This window comes from Salminus brasiliensis, chromosome 6 (assembly GCF_030463535.1).
Source record: "Salminus brasiliensis chromosome 6, fSalBra1.hap2, whole genome shotgun sequence".
Lineage (NCBI taxonomy): Eukaryota > Metazoa > Chordata > Actinopteri > Characiformes > Bryconidae > Salminus > Salminus brasiliensis.
In genome coordinates, this window is record NC_132883.1 from 20,754,274 (window position 1) to 20,776,742 (window position 22,469).

Sequence of the window (22,469 nt, forward strand, 5' to 3'; positions counted from 1 at the left end):
GATTTGGCATAGGGGTTCTAGATATAACCTCTTTACTTAAGAACCACTGAGGAACCCCTTGATGGTGTGCTTGAAATGTGGGTTTCTTGGCACACCCTTAGAACAAAATTAGGTTCTTTGTGCTGTAACAATGACAGAACCCTTTCTGGTATTATACAGAACCTCTTTTTTTTAATTCATGTTTTTTTTTTTGTTTGTTCTTCAAAGAACCACACGAATAGGGTTTCCATCATAGAGAAGAACCACGTGATCATTCAAAGGGTTGTCGTCCTGGTTCTATATAGAACGTTGCTTCATTAAGGAACCCTCGAGGAACCCTGTTCGTTCGTCCAGCTTTATGTCTTTCCCTTTTCACAGGAGTGACAGGAACAAAATACTCCTCTGAAGGACCGTTATAGCGAGCCGTTCTCCATTTTTTAACCTTTTAACTTTTCACAGAAACACACGTTTCAGAGAGGAAGCACATGCTGAAAGTGCCCCCCCCCAGTTCTAATACACACATACACGGGCGATGTACACACACGCGCGCACACGCACACGCGTGATCCTTCTGTTGTTCTCCTTCCCGTTTCCAGACGTTATCGATCACGCCGTTACGTCAGTATTGATAACTTTAGCAAAGCAAAATCAAGTGCAATCGGCCACTGAAAGCCCGGGACTGCGCGAACACGCGCCGCTCGCTGTTTATTCTCCCACTTTCTCTCCGCGCTGCTCTTCTTCCGCTACCTTTAGTTTTTTTTTTATTATTTTTTTTTTATCTCCTCTATTTTATTATTATTATTTTTTTTTGGAGGGCTGCTGTTCTTCTCCTAACATATTTCCCCCCTCTCTTTCTCTCTCTCTCTCTCTCTCTTTCTCTCTTTCCATCTCTCTCTCCCTCTCTCTCTCTCTCTCTCTCTCTCTCGCTCGCTCTTTCTCTCATGTGGCTCGCGAGGCGTCGACGTGGTTTAACGAGGGGAATCCAGCCCGTGTATTTATTGTAGCCGGTGGGAGAGGAGAGGAAAAAAACAAAAAAAAAAATTCTCCTCGATATACCCCAAGATGGCCGCCGATGTGGGATCGATGTTTCAATATTGGAAGAAATTTGATCTACGGCGGCTGCAGGTCAGTGTCTTCCCCTCAGCTTCACTGCGGGTACGGGGAGCCGGGGGAGAGCCTCCGCGGTCCGGGCGGTGAGAGCGCGGGCTCTCCGGGGCGGGTTCGGGGAGAGAAGCGGGCCGCGCTGCATTGATACTTATTAGAAATTGATCCCCCCTCCGCTCCTGCCTTTGTTCGGTTCAGTCATCGATCAGCGAGCGAGCGGCGGCGCGAGCCGAGGCTGAGCCGGATAGGGCGCGCGCTCTCTCGCTCCAGGCTCGAGCCTGCCCGGGTGCGTTGCTGCCGCGCGCGCTCGCCGCGCTTCTGGCTTTTAGCGCGGGAAACTTTTCACTTTTAACGAGCGTTAGCCGTGCGGACTCGAACTTTCGCGAGCGTGCGTGCGTGTGCGCGTGCTTTTAATAGCTGGGAAAACGGCTGCAGTCCGCGTTGGTGCTCGGCGACGGGCGCGCGCTCGTTCCCGGCAAAGAGCGAGAGCGGCAGCGGCTCGGTCGGCTCGGTTCGGTTCGGTTCGGCTCGGCTCGGCTCGGACTGGTCTGAGGAGGGGGCTTTTTTTTCTTTTTGGGGGGGGCGTTTTGTGATTTGTACGTGGGGAATGAAAGGGCTCTCGCGCTTGGCGTATGTGTGTGTGTGTGTTTGAATGGAGCGGCGCTAGCGCCGTGTGGACCCTCGGCTGCGTCGTCGCGGCTGTTTGAGGGAAAGTTCTCGGTTTCTAGCGCACTTCAGTCTCATTTTCGGACACGTTTGACTTTCTTAGTTCACTTTAGGATGCTTTCTGTAACGACAACTTCCACTGAACTACTCTTTCGACCCAGCCCGGTTGATTTCAGGTATTCTCGCGCGCTCGGGTTGTCTTGCTTAGGAAAAAAAGTGTCTTAATTACGGTTTAAACTGTATTTCCGTTTGTTAGTATTTTTGCACACGTGCGTTAACGGCTTCGTTCACATTAGCCTCACACTCGTATGGACCGATCCAGCGGAGCCTAGCTATATCGTCTTTATCACCGTGTGGCACCTTGCAAAACCCAGCCGTGTCTTTGTATATATACATATACGTGTGTGTGTGTGCGTGCGTGTGCTCCTTCTCCAGCCGCAGTGTGTGAGCGCCGTGTAATCGCTGCTCTCTGCTAATGTTTGTAAATCAGGCTCGGCCGGCGAGAGGGCAGCAGCCTCGGCCCCCCCAGTATGATTGATGTCCTGTAACATGAGCAATGACAAGAGCATGCCAGGAGCCGTTCGAGGGGGCTGGGATTGTGTATGTATGTGTGTGCCGTGTGTGTGCGGTGTGTGTGTGTGTGTGTGGCCGCTTGCTATTCAAGCCTCCCTGGCTTTTCATGCAGCTCCGTCGTTTTGCTCGTGGAAGCCGTTCATTCAGCATTTTAGTCTCTGTCGTCCGCACTGCAAACGTATTGATTCGTATGGAGAGCAGATTTGGGCTGGCGGTGGGCATAAGCAGCGGTTGTGGTGCTTATAGTGGACTAGGATGGATTTGGGGGAGTGGGGACAGTGAAGCACAGAGTATGGGGGTGACCAGTCAGGTGGACCACTGAGGACGCACTGATCTTTTCACGTCATACTGAGTCAGAGACCCTGCTCTAAAAGGCAGAAAAGGCTAAGTTCTGAAAGCTGTAGCCTTATTACCAGACTGTGTGTGTGTGTGTGTGTGTGTGTTTTTTTTTTTATTGTGGCAGGTTGTAGAAGTAGTACAGTTGTACCTGCAAAATCAAACTTACAGGCTGTTCGTTAGGGGTGGAAAAGTAAAGGTGACGGTAAACTATCGATCACGAGACACTTTTCCAATTATTATGTAACATCATAACACCCAACACCATACATGTATCAATTTGACATCCAATTTTTGTGATTTGCAGCAGATTTTATGTCATTTTTTTTGCTTGGCTAAATTGTAAACAGAGCTGTTCAGAGCAGCTTGCTGTTAAATGCCTCTGCCTCTGTTCTAGAGAAATGTACGGAGTCAGAAGTGTTCACAGCAGTAGAGATAGGAACCAGGCTTTTAAACAGGTAATGCATCTATATCTACATCAGTTATTACATGAAATCGATGTGAAAACGTTCCCCGAGACATTGTTTAATGAAAGTTTTGAGCTAGGCTTGTACATGCGGGGGGTTTAAAGGCAGGACAGTACGAAGTGCTAGCTTATGTCCTGCATATGTCCTGCTTATGAAGGACACATTAATAGTAAACACTCAGCAGGTGTGGGTTCACCGGCCGTTGTTGGTAAAAAGTGACAGCTGACCCCTGGTTCTTATTTTACAAAATTGTACATCCGAACACTCTGATTGACTTTGTTTACATCCCAAATGACTGCATTATGCAGCACTTATACATCTGACACGTTGTTCGATTCCTCGGTTAATGTTAAATAAAACTCTTTAAAAATGAGGCACCGCAGTACTGCTGAAGCACTACTGTCTGATCACACTTGTCTGTGAACCTCAAAAAAAAAAAAAGAATTATTACATTTTCAGGATTCAGGTTTTTGTTTCACCTTGTCCCCTTAACCCTTATTTTCCAACTGTAGCTCAACTGGTCATGGTGGCATGTCAAATGTTAGTCCGTTTCCGATGTGGTCGAATCTGATCACAGAATCTGCATAACGAGGCTAAATCTCATAAATGCTGTATAGCATACCTCGCGTCTCATGCAAATCCTCGCTTTCCGAAATGCACACATTTGCACATCCGGGCCCGAGGCTTTACTTTGTTTCTCGACTTAGTCTGGGTCGCACCTGGTGTTGGTTATTGATGCGCTCACCTGCACCCGGTGACAATTCGAGGCTTATTAAATGTGAGCTGAATGCAGTTACCAAATGTCCTGTCAGCACTGTACGTTTTTGTGGGATCATGGTGAAATGGGTTCGGATACACACGCATTGCTTCAACTCTTGCTCAAACTGCAGGACTGTTTTTGAGTAGCTTACTGTAAATTCTTATGTTTAGGCTCTAAACACTTGTTCTATGTAGTTGAGTTGTTCTCCTGTTGAAGAATAAATTAAAGAAAGATTGAGCTGAAGAAAAAACAACAACAACAGCTCATGCAGCCTTTAGGTTTTAAACACTCTTGCTGTTATTAAAAATGTGTCACATGTTCGTGATGGATTCACAGCATATTCAAAAGAGCATTTGTTTGAGAAATCGGCCGGACCTAATGCTGCCCTCCTAGGTGGGTGGTTAATGCCCCTCACATTTTCCAAGTCCCGTAGCTAGCCATTATAATAAGTCCGTAATTGTTTTGACAGAGGTCTCTGAATATTTTATTGGCTTCTTTTTTGCATTTTGCACTTCACTCCCATTCCCTTTGATTCATACCCTTTAAAATTACACATGCACGGATAATAGATGCTAAACCACTGCTCCGTCAGTCATGAAATGTGCCGTTCTCCCACAGTCTGCTGTAGCCGCGGAGGTATCGGAGCACAAAATCTCAGGCCGAACGAGAATCTGCTTAAGAAATGAACTGGAAAAATACAACAGACAGCAGGAGAATCTTGGTTGAATTACAGAAAATGTGCCAAACTTCACATAAGTGCAAATCACGGTACAGTAGCACCATCCGTATGTGCAAGAACATCAAATTGTCTTGGGCTTTGTTTGTCAGTGTGCAAGAGCTGTAGAATACCATTTGTTATCAGATGTTGTTTTTTAACATAACTGTTTTTTTTTTCTTTGGGGGGGGGGGGGGGGTCGTGACTATTGCTGGGTTTTGTAGCCTCAATTTGATTCCTCCCTCATTTCCCTCGTGGGGACATCATGGCTATTGTGTCTACCTTGGCCCCTCACCCACTCCTGAACTTGAGCTTCGTAAAGAGATCTATAGATCAGCCTCAAATATAGAAATATTGGAGAGAGAGAAAATATCTGAGAACATCTGTGAAACCCTAGAAGTTCGTTTGCATCGAGACGTTACCTGCAGATGAGCTCCAAGTGCAAAGCCGCCTTTCTCGAGAACCTTATACTGTCTTTCTCATCAGCTGTTATACTCTAACCTTGGACCCCATGGGTGGAAATAGTCTGCTTGTATTGACCAGTGGGGGAATAAGTGGGGGATCTGCGGCTGACAGTTGATTTATTACCCTCTTTTGTCTGCGTTGGTCCGCAGCGTTGCATATGGCTGTGTCATATGATATTTGTGTCTGGGATCTTACTGGTCCTGGGTGTCAGAGTGGTTGCCCTCCAATTACAATAAGTTATAAGCCAACAGCTTTATTGTTGTTGTTGTTGTTATTGTTGTTATTGTACCTCGAGGGTGTTTCCAGAACGTCCCCTGGTTTATTGGTGTTCATTGAAGAATGAGAGGAAGTGGTGAAGATGAGGTTCTGTCAGTGAATATTAGCAGCACTTTCACTTTCTGACATCTGCCCCTAAAAAGCCGCCATATACATAGATGTTCATGCTCATGTTTATTCAAAAATACAAGCCCGTATACTGCTGTTATCCGCAAAGTACAAAGCATGTAACCTTGTGGCTCTCTGTTGGTTAGCCAGCTTTAGTTCTGTAAACTGTTTTCCTTTTTTAAATTGAATCTGCTGTCTCAACGAGACGTCGTTACAAGCAAACAGAACTTGTGGGGTTTATACCTCATAAAAGAGATGACACAGAAATGGAGAGAGAGAACAGGTTCTGTGACCTTGGTTCCCGCTGCTCTCTGGTCACTCGGCCGTTGCCGTGGTAATCATTCACACCAGCCAGATGGCATTTCCGTGGGCGCCCGTGGAAAGGACAGGTCAAGAAGGTCCTGCTAGGCGCTGCCGGGCCTGAACACAGGTCCTGGCCAGTAGGGAACGGGCTCACACCATCCTTTTGTACGGGATGATGAATAGTGAGAGGAGAGTGGAGGAGAGTGTCATAGTCATGGTCCGACATAGGGTGTACATCACAAAAATGACTTTGCATTGTTGCTCTGTATGGTGGCGTCCTCTTATAGTGGAGTTTCTCCTTCAGACCATGGGGAATTTGCATGATTTTAAAGATTTCAGCTATTCTATGGATCTAGTGGGTAGAGTCTGTGGATAGAGACCAGTTGTAACATGCTTGATATACACATACATATAGATGCCTCTAGATACACAAGAAATCTCAGATGCAAAACATCTGTGGTCATTTACATATATCAGTCTTAAACGCACTGTAAAGCTATGTTGTGACAACGTCTGTTGTTTGAAGCTCTATATAACTAAACTTGAACTTAAAAAATCACAAAAATAGATTGATTAATTTTAGTAAAAAATAACCTTGACTGATTTAAAAATATAACAGTGTTAGAAGTGGCCTTTCTATAAACATAAATACAAGAAAACTGTAGTATACTGGCTCTTTCCTAATACAGATGTCAGTTTGTTTACACTGGACTGCATAATTGTACAGTTAACTTATCCTCCAATCCACTTACTTTGTCTTTCCAATCTCAGTTCCTTCTCACACTGAAAACAAAAGCCTAGATGACATCCAGCAGCGGCTCGTATTTACTCCCTTTCTTGACTTTCCATGGTCTGACAACAGGATGTCTTGGTCATTTTTCTTTGTTGCTGGTGTGTGTGTGTGTGGGGCCCAGTTTCTCTGAGAAGACATGAATGAGATCAGAAACACAAAGCTGTGATTGTGCCACTCTCTGCATGACTCAGGCCTTTGCATGTCAGCTTTAATCCGCAGCAAGCGGCTGCAGCATCGCCAAATGGTGCCATCGCCGCAGCATTTTTTTTTTCTTTCTTTCTTTCTTTCTTTTTTTTTTTTGCAAGCCCGTAGCCGTAGCCAGGCGACTTTGTGTGAGCTTTGCCAAGAGCTTTTTCCCCAACCGGCTCAAATTGGCCGTGAAAAAGACCCATTTCAACTTTGCACTCGTTCATGGTGGAGTGGATCTGTGTTTATTGTTGTTATTGTTGTTCTTGAAATGCGCCGGATCCGGAATGGTTTTGAGATATTCGGCGGGGCGGTTGGGATTTGCGATGATGAAAGAACCAGCGCCGTTGCTGAGAGGAAACCTTGGATACCCTCAACAACATTAAGTGGAAAGCGCCCTGAGAGACAAACCGGCAGCATAACAGCACCACAGAGGATTCGCGCAGTAATGCACAACAATCAGGCCCCGTAACCAGTCACAGATAATCCACCTATTATTAATTATGACGACTACAAAGGAATACAGAACGCATAGCTGTTTGGCATGTGAAGGGCCGTTCCCAAAAGCGGATCAGAGAAGGATGAGGAGGGGTATGACGGACTCAAGTTTAGGCCTTGGGGCATGAATCTGTTTCTGTAACATTAGCATTTGAATAAATGCTTGCCATACATGCTCATCTCTCGCGCTGTAACGTGCAGATGCATGTGATCCAGGACGGTGTCTTGTCCACCGTGCTTGTACGACAATGCTCTCTCTCTCTCTCTCTCTCTCTCTTTCCAGCCATGAAAACAAAAGAGATAAGAATAGGAGAAGGGGGGCAAGAAAGCCTTTACAGTGCGAGCAAATTGAGTTGTGAGATCCAGGAGTCACATTCTCCAGCTTTGCTGACAACATTAGAGGGGAAGTGAAACTGACTCAAGCTTTAAGCAGTTTAACCTTCCTCTGTAGAATTAGTGCTCAAGACTTCAAAGCAGATACTTCAGCATGAGGAGCGGAATGATAAACCCTTTTTTTTTTTTCCTTCTTCTTCTGCTTCTTCTTCCTCTTCTCCGCACGGCGACGGGTGACTATTCATAGAGGAGAGAACAGGTCTGTCATAAAACCGTCGGCTTAATCACTGTGACCCTCCTGGGGTTTGATTTTCATACCTGTCCAGAGTCATTTTCCTCCATTCACACCCACTGTTCCAGGATAAACACGGCTGCTTTGATACGGCTGTGATCTTTTTTGTAATGACGGCGGTTTATGCGTTCCCCTGCACAAAGCCAAAGGCGCTCCTAACGTGCCCAACGTGATTTCGCGGCCGTGTCTTCTTTCGCCGGCCTGGTGCTGGTGCTGAAACGAGGCAGCGCGGATCAGGCGCGAGAACGCCGAGCGCCTGGGCGACTGCGCTAACTGAGCACGATGTTGACCTTCATGCTTCGGTACTGACCCCTTGCTACAGTGTGGCATTAGCTTACCGCCATGCCCGATGCATAACCATGACATGCGCTTTCAGCTTAAGCCGGTTCCTCTTCGAAACCCCTAACAACGTCCCAGATGCATAGATCCTCAATTTTTCACTATCGATCTGCACTGAGCGCGATAGTCCTTCACGGCGATGACTCTCAGCATTTTCATATTAATACCTTGTTCCCTGACGCTCCTGGGGACCGCAGCGGGCTCGGCACAGGAGTAAATAACGAGGCTTTAACAAAACTTTGGGGACACATTAGTCTAGAGGAGCAGGGGCTTTCCATGTAACAGAGTCCAGGCTCACAGCGTCCGCCTCTACCCCAAGCGACGTCCCTGTAAGCCTCTCTTTCAGAGGCGAGTGTGTGAGGGAGAGAGCTAATGGCTCATCTGTATGAGTATAAAGCTGTGTCTCCTCTCCCCCGTTGGCAGCCAGAGCTCGGCCCAGTGAGGCCATATTGAGCTGTGTACCTGTACAGCGGCCCTCTTTATTTGTTTTGACTGTCTGATGGCAGACGTATTGAGCACCAGCCTTTCTTGTTCATTTTACAGAGCTCTTATTGAATCCCTCCATTCTTCTTTCTCTCTCTCTCTCTCTCTCTCTCTCTCTCTCTCTCATTCTCCCACTCCACTCTCTGCCTCTCTCATATCAGGCAGTGCTTCAGTCTCCGTTATTCAGCTCCCTATTGTCCATTCTGCCCTTCAGGGATAAAAGGAGACCCCCTGATTGTGTGTGTGTGTGTGTGTGTGTGTGTGCATGTGCGCACACACAGTGTTTACTCTACTACTATGCAGTGGAACAGCGCCAGCCCTTCCTCCCCCCCGTTTACAATGCCACTCTATATATTATATTTGAATGCAAATTCCCTATTTTATGCTCCTCGGCTATGAAGTGGGTCTGAGAGATCATTGAAACATTTATTCCAGCGCTTCCCAGATTTGTGCACCACGGTTATGTTGTCGTGCTTTAAGATGTGGAAAATGTATGACGAGCTCGGCCTCCTTCCTTTATTTGTTTCATATTCATGGGCGCCATCGAAATCTATCAGCAGTGGCATAAATAATTCCTGCCTACAGTGTAGAAACATTACAAGTTGTTGATCGGCGACAGTGACACGGAGCTCTAATTATAGACCAAACAGGCAGTTTCACAGTGGTTTATTAGACTTCCTTTTGTTGTGCATCTTGTGTAATTAATTACTCCGTTCATCTCCGACAGTGAAAGGTGGTGAAAGTGAGCAGCACCATCATGAGCAGTTCATCATTTGTAATGGTGAGGAAATGGAAGTAGATCCATGTGGCAGATCCTTGCCCATGTACACACTTTCCTTCACTTTGAATAATCGCTTTGTCTTTTCAGCAGTTGCACCAAGCTTCAAAAGAGCACACTTTTTGATGTATTGTATTAGCGCTGTAGCAGCGTAATGACTATATTGCGGCGCTGTCGTCTGAAAACTTTTTTGACATCATTTGAATCTGGCAGTTACTCTAAAATGACTTGGAATACAATCTTTTTATAGTGACTTTTACTGAATTTAAGGGTTTTTTGTGTGTATTTATGATGTGAGTATGTGTGTGTGTATGTGTGTGTATATATATATTATATATATATATATATACAGTGAGTCCAAGAAGTATTTGATCCCTTGCTGATTTTCTTTGTTTGCCCACTAATAAAGACACTATCCTTCTGCACTTTTAATGGTAGATATATTCTAACATGGAGAGACAGAATATCAAGACAAAAATCCAGAATATAATTTTAAAGAATATATTTTAATTAATTTGTATTTCAATGAGGAAAATAAGTATTTGATCCCTCTTGCCAAACACACTCAATACTTAGTGGCAAAGCCTTTGTTTGCAAGCACAGCGGTGAGACGTTTGTTGTAGTTAACCACAAGTTTAGCACACACACCAGGGGGAATTTTGGCCCACTCTTCTTTGCAGATCCTCTCTAAATCATGAAGGTTGGTGGGCTGTCGCTTGGCAACTCTGACCTTCAGCTCCCTCCATAGATTTTCGATCGGATTGAGGTCTGGCGACTGGCTGGGCCACTCCATGACCTTAATGTGATTTTTCTTGAGCCAATCCTTTGTTGCCTTTGCTGTATGTTTAGGGTCGTTATCATGTTGGAAGACCCAACCACGGCCCATTTTCAGATCCCTGGCAGAGGGGAGGAGGTTGTCCCTCAGGATTGTGCGGTACATGGCTCCATCCATCTTCCCAGTGATGCGGTGAAGTAGCCCTGTACCCTTGGCAGAGAAACACCCCCAAAACATTATGCTTCCACCTCCATGCTTGACGGTGGGCACAGTGTTCTTGGGGTCATAGGCAGCATTTTTCTTCCTCCACACATGGCGGGTGGAGTTGAGGCCAAAAAGTTCAATTTTGGTCTCGTCTGACCACAAAACCTTCTCCCAATAACTTGGTTCATCTTTCAAATGATCATTGGCATACTTGAGGCGCGCCTCCACATGTGCTCTCTTCAGCAGGGGTACCTTTCGGGCACTGCAGGATGTGAATCCATTGTTGCGCAAAGTGTTGCCAATTGTTTCCTTGCAAACTGTGGTCCCAGCTGCCTTCAGGTCATTTGCTAACTCCTGCCGAGTGGTTGCAGGACGATTTCTGACTGTTCTCAGCATCATTGCCACCCCACGAGGCGAAATCTTCTTTGGAGCACCGGGCCGAGGTCTGTTGATTGTCATGTTATACTCTTTAAACTTTCTGATAATTGCACCAATAGTTGTTACTTTCACATCCAACACCTTACTAATCTTTTTGTAGCCCATTCCAGCTTTGTGAAGGTCAACAATTCTGACTCTGAGGTCCTGTGACAGCTCTTTGGTTTTACCCATGTTGGAGACTTGAAATCTGTGTGATCTGTCTGATTCTGTGGACAGGTGTTTTTCACACAAGTGATTAGTGAGAACAGGTGGCTTCAGGTCAGGTAACAAGTTGATTGGGAGTGTCTAACTGGTCTGTAAAAGCCAGAACTGCTAATGAATACTAAGGGATCAAATACTTATTTCACTCCATGAAATACAAATCAATTAATATATATTCCTTAGATTTATTTTCTGGATTTTCTTTTTAATATTCTGTCTCTCCATGTAAGAATACATCTACCATTAAAAGTATAGAATGATCATGTCTTTATTAGTGGGCCAACGAAGAAAATCAGCAAGGGATCAAATACTTCTTGGACTCACTGTATATATATGTATATATATATATATATATATATATATATATAGTAGAGCTGGGCAATATGATGTTATTTTATCGTATTGTGATACATTTCTAAGCATATCAAAGATACTGTTAGTGCTTAATAAACACTGATCAGCTGCAGGTTTCATTACTAACAGTGTAATTAGACTGGTTTAATAACATGAAGTGCAGCAGATGTTGAATAAAAATCACTTTATTTAGTACAGGAGAGTATCTGAATAGTAGTTTATAAAAATCTGTTGCGTATATCACAAAAAAATATTTCAGTATCATGATATAATACTTTTTCCATATCGCCCAGCCCTAATATATAGGTAGATATATAGATAGATAGGTAAATATGTATTTTCTGTGTGTGTACGTATCCTTGACGCGTTTCTCGATAAAGTTTGGAGTGGATGTACTTGGATTAGCATTACAGAGAAATAAAACATTTTTGTACACTTACACATTAAAATATAATACATAACATAATATTTTGGTGTTTGTCTATGTCTGCTCGGGCTGTCCATGTCATGTCATGTGTGTTGTAGACAGTGTCTGTCTTGTCTATGTCTGTGTAGCTAGGTCTAACTAGGGTACTAATTTTGGGACTGTGGGTGGCGAGAGGGAAGCTTTGGGGATCTATGGATGAAACCTCACCGCTACTTTATCTATATGGTATCCATACTGCAATGGACTATGAACTGAAAGAAAATATGTGTATGTATACTTTTGTATTTGTGTAAGCATATGTATGTGCATACGTTTATACATGTATCAGGGCTGCACAATATATTGTTTCAGCATCGACACAGACATGCGCAGTAGTCACATTCTAAATGCGAGGCTTAGATATATTTTGGTAAACCATGATGAGTTATAGTTAACCATGGTGATTTACCAGTTCCTGCATTACTGGGATGTGGAGTCTTATATGGGGAAATTCTGAAGGGATTAATGCGACAACCGAAAAGCTGCAAAATTTTGGTGCGTTTTTGGTCGATACCGATAAAAGTAGGCAGTATCGTTCAATATAATCAGCCAACCATTACATCACCAAGTATGAATGATAAAATGAATGTGATCCTGTTATGAGATGCATCAATCTCCCTAATAACCTAAGAAGACTAATTGAACTACAGGGAGGACTAATACGCAGGGACAGTTGGTTAGTTAGTAAACAAGCACGACTACCCGAACCACCGACCTGGCTAATTGAGACAAGACAAGTAAACAAATAAACAATACGACAAACAAGAGATGTGTGCTCTCCCACTCTGCTTGAGTGTCCACTTGTGGTGCCCACATTGTTGCGGAGTTCCAGAGAGAATACCGCTTAATTATGTTAAACAGTTCATCGATGCGCAGTGTTTCGAGATGAAAATGATCAATGGATCTTTCTGTGACGGCAGTGGAACGAGCACGCTGGGCTGGACTGGACTGGGCTGGGCTGTCAGGAGCCGGGTCAGCCCTGTGATTCAGGATCGGTGCGATATTCACATGTGAAAAAGAGCAAGCCCACCAACTGGTCAACTTTTTACAAGATGTGTGGAGATGACTTGGTTTTGGGTGTGCGTGACCACTCAGGCAGCTGTCCGTCACGTGGTGCCTCCTTTACTCTTTTTAATACAAATTAAACACGCACTTTAGTTTTTTTTTTTCCCCACCAGATCGACAGGGTCACAGGTTTTGCATGATAATGTAGTGTCAGACCCTCCCCCCCCCTCTACTCACTGGGGGTGAAAAGAAAGGATTGTTCAGGCATTTTGACTCGAGTAATTAAAAAAATAAAGACAGGAAGAACAAAGCGTTGAATTGAAACGTTCCCATTCAAATCCCCTTGTTAGTAGCTTACTGCATCCCCCCTCTTTCCCCCTCTCTCCAGATGAAATTTATGATTTTTTTTCTTTCCCTCACTCTCTCTCTCTCTCTCTCGCACATGCTCTCCCTCACTCTCTCGCTCGCTTTTCTGCAGTTTTCCCCAGACAGGTTCCACAGTGTTTTAGAGGGGATGGATTTAATTGCTCTGTGGGGATTGGTTGGTGGTGCCGGGCTCGGCTGTTTAATTAGTGTACCCTGCCGGGATTGGTTTAATGCTTCGTGATCTTGAAATTGTCTGATTGTTCAGCCCTCTAGGGACTCTCTCTCTCTCTCTCTCTCTCTTCAGCTCGCTCTTACTGTTTCTCCCTCTCTCTGTTTCACTCTCTCTTTCGTACCCCACTGAGAGCAGCAGGTTTAGTAAAACGGTGCTGCAGGCCTTGCAGAAGGGGCAGGAGATGCGCTCCTTCCCCCGAGGCTCGAGCAGCGGGGTGTAAATGTGAGGGCGAGTGTCGTCACGGGCGTCTCACTCGGGGCCCTGCTCTTCACTCTGTCTGTCGCTGTGAGTGGCCTCTCGCGCTCAAGCAGGCCGGGAAGCTCTGTTCGGGTTACCCGCGGCTCCACTGTGGGGACCGGCGAGCGCTTATGGGATCAGCTCGTGTTTTGATTTAGTGTGAAATTAGTGACACTTCCGTTTGCTGTAGGTCTTCTTCTTGATAATCTGTGCTGGAAGTAAAATGGAAGTAGCGCGTAGCTCTACCTCTTAGACCGAGTAATTGTTTATGCTTCCTGCCAAGTTGGAGGTCATTGCGCCCTAATGTGATACTTGCCCCAGTTTGGTGGTAGTAGAGGGATGACCGATGATGGTGTTGCAGATGACTGTACTGCATGGAATGCTTCTGTGAAATCAATATGGAGAAAATCAATTTGGTGAAAATACAATTTGCCTCCCAAACCATGACTGGATGAACGTTTCGCCAAACGTGAAGTTTCTTGCTTATTGCTTGTAACTCGGTCACCCCGGTTCTGTTCTACACAAGCGGTGCCTATTTATCACTTGAGTGCCAGTTGACTAACGTCTGAAAGCAACTCGACGCCCCACGCTGCCAGCTATATGCAGCATTGCTTTCATTCGTTACCTATGTGTCTTGAAAGTCGCTATTTTGGTTAATGCTTTTTTTGTATAATAGTCAGTTTTTCTGCATTTTCTGAGCTTTGATAACACCTGGGTCACCAAATGTTCCTGCGTCTACCACAGCGCTCTCTGCTGTGTCCTTGAGCACTGCCAGATTAATGATCAAAGTGCCACAAGAGGCATCTTTATCTAAGCCCATACTCCTCACCTCTATATTCATTTCATAACAGCCTTCTGAGGAGCTCCGTTCCATTTCTAGGACTGCGAACAGTCTGAGCAGGTCTCTTTGAAAAATTGCTGGCAGACCCTGCTGCGCCCATCTGCTCACTACAGTAACTTGCGTCCTCGAGGACCAAGCCGAAAGTCTGCTCTTTCCGTAAGTCTAAACCTCTGGTTACACTTTTGCGCTTGTCAGTGGCTGCGAGGTGTTATTGGCTCTGCTAATAATGTACTAAACATGGTGAGTGAGATGTGTGAAGTGCTTTCTGGGTGCGTGTCTGTGTGTGCTTCGAACCTTGTGTTTCCTCTTCCCTGGCCACTCTCATGTCATTGGTTTGCAGACTTCAGTCATGTGCTTGCTCTCACGTCCCTGTCTGAAGGATACATCCTTGCTTATTGGAATACTAAAGCAGCGTTTGGCTTGTTAGTCGCTGTACGTTTAAATATGTACGTTTGCCTTTTATGCTAATCTCCTGCTCTTCTCGCATCCTTTTTCCTCCCCCCGTTTGCTATGACACGGCTTTGTCGGAATTGTCCCGGGCGCTGATGTTTGAGTTATGTGCACAGTCACCTTGACGGGAAGAGGTGGGGAAAATTGCATTGTGCAAATGGGCGAAGGGGGTGTGCGCGTCCCCTCTGCCGCCCAGGCTGCCTGCCCTTGGTTTCGGCTCAATCACCGCTGAGACTGTTGACCTTAACAGTTATGGCACCCGCCATCGGATGCAAATTAAGCATTTCCTCTCTTGGAGCTCGCATACTGGCCAGAGTGGAGAAGTGTGGGAGAGAGAGAGAGAGAGAGAGAGAGAGAGAGAAAGAGAAAGAGTATGTGCATGTGTGTGTGTGTGGACACCATTTATCTGAGGCCAAAGCCATTCCACTTCATCTGACTCATGTGGCACTCTACTTTTGAAGGGGCTCGACCTTGATGCGTCTAAATGCTGAGATTTCAAAATGCGTCTGTCTAACACGTACAGTGATGAGTATATTTGCCATGGCAGACATCTGCATCTGGGAATGAACGTATTAGGAGATGGATCAGGGGCCTTGGTGGTTTCAATTAAAAGCTTAATGTAGTATGTAAACATTGTTAAATGTTCAAAACATAAAGTTCAACCCACCACTTCATGCACTTCATGTCTGAAAACTAAGCGGCCAAAACAAGCCATGCTAAATGCTATACCTGCCTGTTCAGCCTATCACAGCTTACCCCATCTATTCAGTGTTGAAGTTGCAGTGTTCCCGGACTGCTTTTTGACAGCAGCCAATCAAAACAGAGCACATTTGTATGTGTCAGTCTTGGTACAGTAACAAGAACAGGCTTTTTAATTCAGAAGGTTAAAGAGGGCTAAGAAGATGTTTATAAAAAAAAAAAAAAAAAAACATAATGTGTGAACCTTAGAGGAACTTTTTCTAGTGAGTCTCTTATACTGTAGACAAGCAAAAGTAGTGCAAGTTACAATTTGTTCCAGCTAGGGTAGCCCTACGGTACAGCCTGTGATGTATTAAGCAGTACAATGTAAACAGTGAGCATACACTCTTGCCTAGGACATGTTTTTTATATGTAGGGCTGACAAGAATGAAAAAACAAAGAGCAATAGGTCACAACTGGCTAGACAACTGAAAAGCAGCAGTTCAATTTGTTCCACTTGGGCTATTTGTAAACAGTTAAAATCTGAAGCTCAGCCCTCCCAAGGGAAAGACAAAGAAAAAGTGTTTTTGGGGCTGATACTGGTCCTCTTTCAGTACAATCAGTCGTTTGCTGATACTAATCGAGGGCGGGGCTGGATGCTAGGCAGGGCTGGATGCTAGGATCAAGCTTTCCAGGCAATCTTGGTAATGCACCATTTATGCAGGGCATCTGTAATTGTCCTGCAACGTCTCTCAAGATGAAGCGTACTTTACTTTTTGGAATCAACCACATTTGAAATGCTGCAAGCACCAGTTGAGAGAGCCCATGAATTCCCATGCAAAACTGTCCTGTGGAGCACAGAGTGGAAACACAGCTGAAAAGGGCTGCTTATCTAGCGCTACTAACTCAATTTCATCACTTTCTGACTGTTGCTGCTGTACTTTTGCTTGTGGTTAAGCTGTGTTTGTTCGCTCTGCTGTGTTCTGATACTCACTGTACTGGGCTGAGTGATGTACTCTCAGGGTGTGCCCTGTTAGTGGTGTTATGTCTTTACTCTATTTTCTCCAGAGGCTTTAATGGGTTTCTACAGCCATGCCTGAGCAGTGTGCTGTGACTGAGGTGCCTCATGCAGAGCTGCTGTACACACTAATTCGCAAATTTGGTCTGACCGGCTCTCGGGAACGACTTATTAGAGAAGTATTTAGGATCAGATTTCCGTGTGGACACCTTGCTCGTGAAATCCGGTTTCGCGTTATTCTCATCAATCTTTTCACATAGACTACCTCATATTATTTGGGATGACTGCATGTCTTGAACCACAACCACATTTAAAATGCTAAAATCATGGTTCAGGATGAATACATATACTATGAATAAATATGAATTACCTGCTCGCCACCGTGCGAACATTGTAGTGTGAATTACATCTACCTAAACCTCTTTACATTAATAAGAACCCTTGCCCTCATAGCAGAGATAAAAGATGCAAGACTGCATGTGTTAGAAGTGCTACTGTTGTCTGACCCGAGAGATGTAAACAGCTCGAAAGCCGATGAGAGCAAGAGCACGCTAACCGTTAAGACTGATAGCCTGAGTACATCAACCTAGTGGTATATGATGGCTCAGACAGCAGGGGTCTATAGAACAGGAAGGATTTACATTAATTCTCTAAACGGGCTTTCTATATTCATATAATGAATGTGTCATTATGGACTGCCTTCCGAGTAATCTAACACTGTGTATAAATAAACTCTTTGCCAGCAAGCCATGAGACAGGCTGCGAGGAGCCGCAGTGCATTTCAGGTTTCACCATTTGTAGCCTGTCGTCCCCTTGAGCTTGGGCTAGAGGCTTTGGTTTAGGATCACCAAGGTGATGGGTCTCATGACAACAATGCCATTGCCACCCGCTTACTGCTGCCCCCCCCATCTCCTCTCCCCCCCTTTTTCCAGGAAGAATGGCGTGATTACTAAATGCGTCGAGGTGGTGGAGGTGGCCCTGGTGGAGCAGTAATTGTCTGTGTAATGATAACGGGTTGAGTGTTGAGTGCTGGATGAGGAGTCTCTAATCACAGGCTGCCGTGTGGGCGAAGCTTTTGACTCTTTGGGTTTTTAACAGATTAAAGGCAGCCCTGCGCTTATTAATTCAGCTCAGGCTTTAATATGAACCTTGGACTGTGCTGAGACCCAAAGAGCACTCCGAGGGGCTGAATTGGCCCCATGTGTAAAGCATGGACTCGCCAGGTGTTGGATAGACACCGAATTTTGGTATAGTTTAGTCTTTTGTAGGTTTGTAGGTGTTACAGCATGAAAAGCGGCCTTGATTTATGACTGACAAGGTGTTATTGGTGTTTACGGATAATGAGGAGACATGCAACAGTTCGGTCATTTTGGGTTATCGTTTAAAATTCAGTAGCACAGCATTTTTCAAATATGTCTCTATAATGACTAGAGTCCAGCATAGTTTGGTCATTTCTCTCCTCAAGAGAGAGCATAGCTGAGTCATGTCCCGTTGGTGTGAAACTGGTTAGTATGGTAATATATTTTGCATGGTAATATATTTGTGGACCATCTCGCCAAACCTGCGCTATGAAGATTAGTGTATAGTCTGTACCTTACAGCATTAGTGTGTAGTACGTGATTGGGATCCAGCCTGGAATCAAAGAGCCCTGCTATACAAAGTTGATTTCTTGTGTCGGCAAACATCCAGGAGTAGTTGTTGAAGTCGAAGTTTCCCATTGAAGTTCTTAGTAAAACTTTCTTTAAGGACCAAGAAGTTCTATGATTAATGCCCACTGTGACTTCCAGCGCAAGCCAGCTCTCCTGTGTCTCACTCTGCATGTCATCCTGCATTGAAAATATCCATAGCATCTGTGCTGGACTTGGTATAAGATTTTGTTCATCTTTACTTTAAAAATAGATGGAGAATCTCCACTGCATGAGTTTAGCCAGACAGGCCAACCTATGACATCGTTTTGGGTGGGATTGTTTTGACTATTAATTTTTGACTAACAAAATTATTGTCATGTCTAGAACCCAATCCAGTGATTTGAGATTGGAGCCAATGCAGGTGAATATTAATAGAACAGGTATTGGCTATTTCATCCAGTTCCGATCCCCCCCTCTGGGCATCATTAACAGGCATTAATCACAGCCCACCCTGGTGAGGAACATTCTCAGAAGAACGACAAGAACAGCAGTTTATGATTTGCAACTGTTTTGCAGTGGAATGTGAAAAGTTGACATGTGGCTCTAGTGCTTTGACTGTGTTTTTTTGCTCACGCCACCAAACCAACCCAGTTTTGTTGCACTCCCATTATGTCTTTTCTCTTGAATAATGTATGGCTGATTATAAACAAAGCTATTGTGGAATTTAAAAGCAGCTTAAGCTCATCCGAAACCTAGAAAAACATATCAGTTGAATCATAGAGCATTCACAACACTAAACCTTAGCTATTTCACATCATCAGTAGGTGAGCCTGTTTTATTGGATATTAAGTTATACACACTATAAATTGTCATCGTAAAGAAGTAAGCTGACAAACGAAATAACTCATTATATAAAGTGTTGACTAATGACTAAGAGATTTTACTTCCGTATTCATTACCAGGACATCTTACTTAAATTGCAGACTGGAATTGACCAATAGACTGCATTAAGGTACTCAGGTCAGAGTCGGGGTGGCTGGATCGGAACGAATAAATCTTAGCCGACCGATGGCATTGCAGCCCCACGCAGGACCTTTTTTAAAATTCGAACTAAAAGCATGAAGAATCATGACCATTGGCTGAAACATGATTATCATGGCTTGTGAGGCATTAGGAGCAGTATTACCCCCAGCGCTCCTCCTCCACCCCCAGCTGGCTTGCGGGCAGAGGGCAGGAGCAGCGTCCGTCTAGACACGTGGCATCATTAACCTGCCGTGACCCTCACTACGCTGCTGATGAATTCATTCTCACATCTCCCCAGTCCACTAGCCTGGTCTAAAGGCTAACTCCGCCTCACCCCCTCTCAGCTGTTCCCTCCACCCCAAACCTGCTCCCTTGGGCCATTCTTTTGGGAGGCTGAACTCTTGGGGCCTGGATGGTCCATTAAGGCTAGTAGCCCTTGCCTCCTGCACGCATAAATTGACACGAGGTGGCCGTAGACTCTTCTCTCTCCCAGACTGCTGAATAATTCAAGGTGTCTGGGCCTCAGTCTGGCCCTGGGCCATGAGGAAGTGTGCGTGTGCGAGCGTGTGTGTGTGTGTGTGTGCGCGTGCATGCTGGCTTTACAAGGATGCCTGCGGAGGGGCAGGGGTTAATAACAGGTCTGCACCCCCTGTGTCAGCAGCTGTGCTCTCCACATATGAAAGAATCCTGTTCTGTTGATTAGATTTTTCAAAAGGGATCAATTTTTAATCAGCAGAGCATCTGACTACGGTCAATAAGCGCGTCGCTGGCAAGACAGTTGCTGGACACCCGTCTTTATTTACAGGACTGTTTGTCTTTTTACTGTATGCAGATTTGCAGACAGGAAATGGCTGCGGCTCTGCTGCAAAGGGCACAGCACAGGGGAAATGATCATTAAAGCCTTTGCCTTTGTTATGCATGGGTGTTAGGGTGGCTTGGTGCAATGTGTATATACTCACTGTGCATATAGTTACTGGAGAAGGCCTTCCACGCAGGGTTTGTGACTCATTTCTGACAGTGTTGTTTATTTATGCCTTTGTTTGTTGTTCTTTTTGTACTTGCACATGAACCTGCTGTATGTCTGCAGTCATGAAGAGCTAGTGAGGCATCTTAATACCGCCATTAAATTTAACTGGACTGTGGGGATGCCCCAACATTAAGTAATGAGAAAGCCATGAAGTGCTTCCTTCTCTCCAGTTAGTCTTCTTACCTTTAGTTAGTAGGCTGTGTAAACACTACAGCCAGACCTATATGAAGCTCTTGTTGTTGTTACTGCTTTCTGTAAGTCTTACCATCATCAAGTTGCAGTTTGGATACATTTTACATGGCTTTTGCCCTTTTAACCACAGGTGTGTTTAAGGTCACGATCACAGAGTGTGTTGCTGTGGTTGAGTTAAGCAGGTATTGACTCCTTAAATACTAGTAATACACGGATTATGGAAATTCTGTTTGGATGCAGATATTATAAATAGTAATAAATAGTATAGATCGACCTATTTCAATGATCTGCCTCTATTGGTGGCAATGCTGAAGGCCACAACGTGACCCTTGTGAGAATTAGTCGAGTTTCAGTGCCATCGCAGCACATGCATTTACATTGAAGGCAAAAGTGCTTCACGGTTTACTCAGAAAATACTCTTAGCTAGTTTGTATAGACTAGGATCCAGAAGATACCTCTAAGCTTAGAGATGCTACTAAATACAAAAGTCAGTATGGAGACCACAACACTCTGCACTACACTTCGCCCAAGTACTCTTGGAAGAGCTGGGTCTTCAGTCTGCGTTTGAAGACAGTGAGTGACTCTGCTGTTCGGACACCCAGGGGAAGCCTGTTCCACCACTTCGGTGCCAGGACAGAAAAAAAGTCTTCCAGCATGTACGCTAGCAGTTGTATGTATTTATACGCCGATGTTTAGCAAGTGTTTTGGACGGTTAAAGGGGGCGCTCTCTCTTCTTTTTTTTTTTTCCTGTGATAAACCACAAGGATTGGCTCAATCTGCTAACAAGACAGTGCAAGACCGAGTGATGGAGTGAGCAAGTTTAGGTGATGTCATTGCCAACACAATCACCAGATTTAAATTGCATTGAGCGCATGAGGGACTGTGCTCTCACCACAGGAGTAGGAGGTCTGTAGACAGCAGTGAAGGATAGGTGGAAAACTCTTCATTTGGACAGTTTTAAGAAATCAAGACCAGAGCAGGACTTAGTAAATGCACTCTTTCATTTTTGATGTGGACACTCTCACTGTGGTGGTGGTCTAAAGGGTACTTTTGCTCTTTTGCTGTTGCTTTTTAAAGTGGGCATAGGATGCATTTATTGCGTGCTTGACGTCGACATAAATATGTGACTTTATTGAGGTGGAAAGATTCCTATTTAATTTTAAATGTGAGGCTCTACCCCGATTGGCCAGTTTACAGCACCGCAGCAGCTCTCATTAGGTCATATAGGTCTTACCATATAGTGTCCTGTCTACGTCCTCTTGGTGTCCAGTTAGCACAATGGGGTTAACGGTATAAATAGGATAGCTTTTAGTCTAGCACAAAGACCCGCTCGCTTCAGCTTTAACTTTAGTGTCCTCACTCGTCGAAGTTGACCAGGACACAAGGCCTAGCAGTTCGCCTAGCAACTGATTTTCCGATAACCAGCAAAGTAATGTGCTGCTCTTCAGAGTTACAGCATTGACAACACCATATTCTCCTGAAGTGGCCGTTGCGTTTTGCCACGTCGCCTGCTTTGACTAGTGCTAGCAGGGATTTTGCTAGCTTGTATGGGCTGGGTGTGTGTGAGGTTTGGGATTAAAGTTAAATTAAATTTTTTTCATTGAAGAGACAACAGTGTTTAGTTTTACGGTATGTCAATTCTACGTACAAATCTGTCAGTATTTGCCTCTGCCAAAGTAAATACAGTTTTCCATTCTATGGCACCTTTCAAACAGTTGGAAGACCTTGGAAAGTGAGTGGAGGGTCCCTTTAAAGATACACGATTGGACCTTAAGGGCCATTGTTTGCACTTTGGAGAATAAAAAGGTACAGCACCTGTTTTTCTAACAGTGTCCATAATAATAAGAACAACATTTGAGTAATTCGTTGTGATTGCCTGT

The 22,469-nt window shown here is 44.7% G+C and overlaps 1 protein-coding gene across 6 annotated transcripts in view; it reads left to right on the forward strand.

The window, feature by feature from the left end:
* The first annotated feature begins 960 nt into the window (after positions 1 to 960).
* The window catches only part of cux2b (cut-like homeobox 2b), a 161,848-nt gene continuing 140,339 nt past the window's right edge, over positions 961 to 22,469 (forward strand). For 4 of the 6 annotated variants that reach the window (XM_072681968.1, XM_072681969.1, XM_072681970.1 and 1 more), the window contains exon 1: positions 961 to 1,104. In XM_072681968.1, the coding sequence (XP_072538069.1) occupies positions 1,042 to 1,104 (63 nt within the window). In that variant the 5' untranslated portion in view covers positions 961 to 1,041. Of the gene's footprint in view, positions 1,105 to 1,851; positions 1,926 to 22,469 lie in introns of those variants that run through there. The other 2 variants (XM_072681973.1, XM_072681975.1) reach the window with 2 other exon arrangements.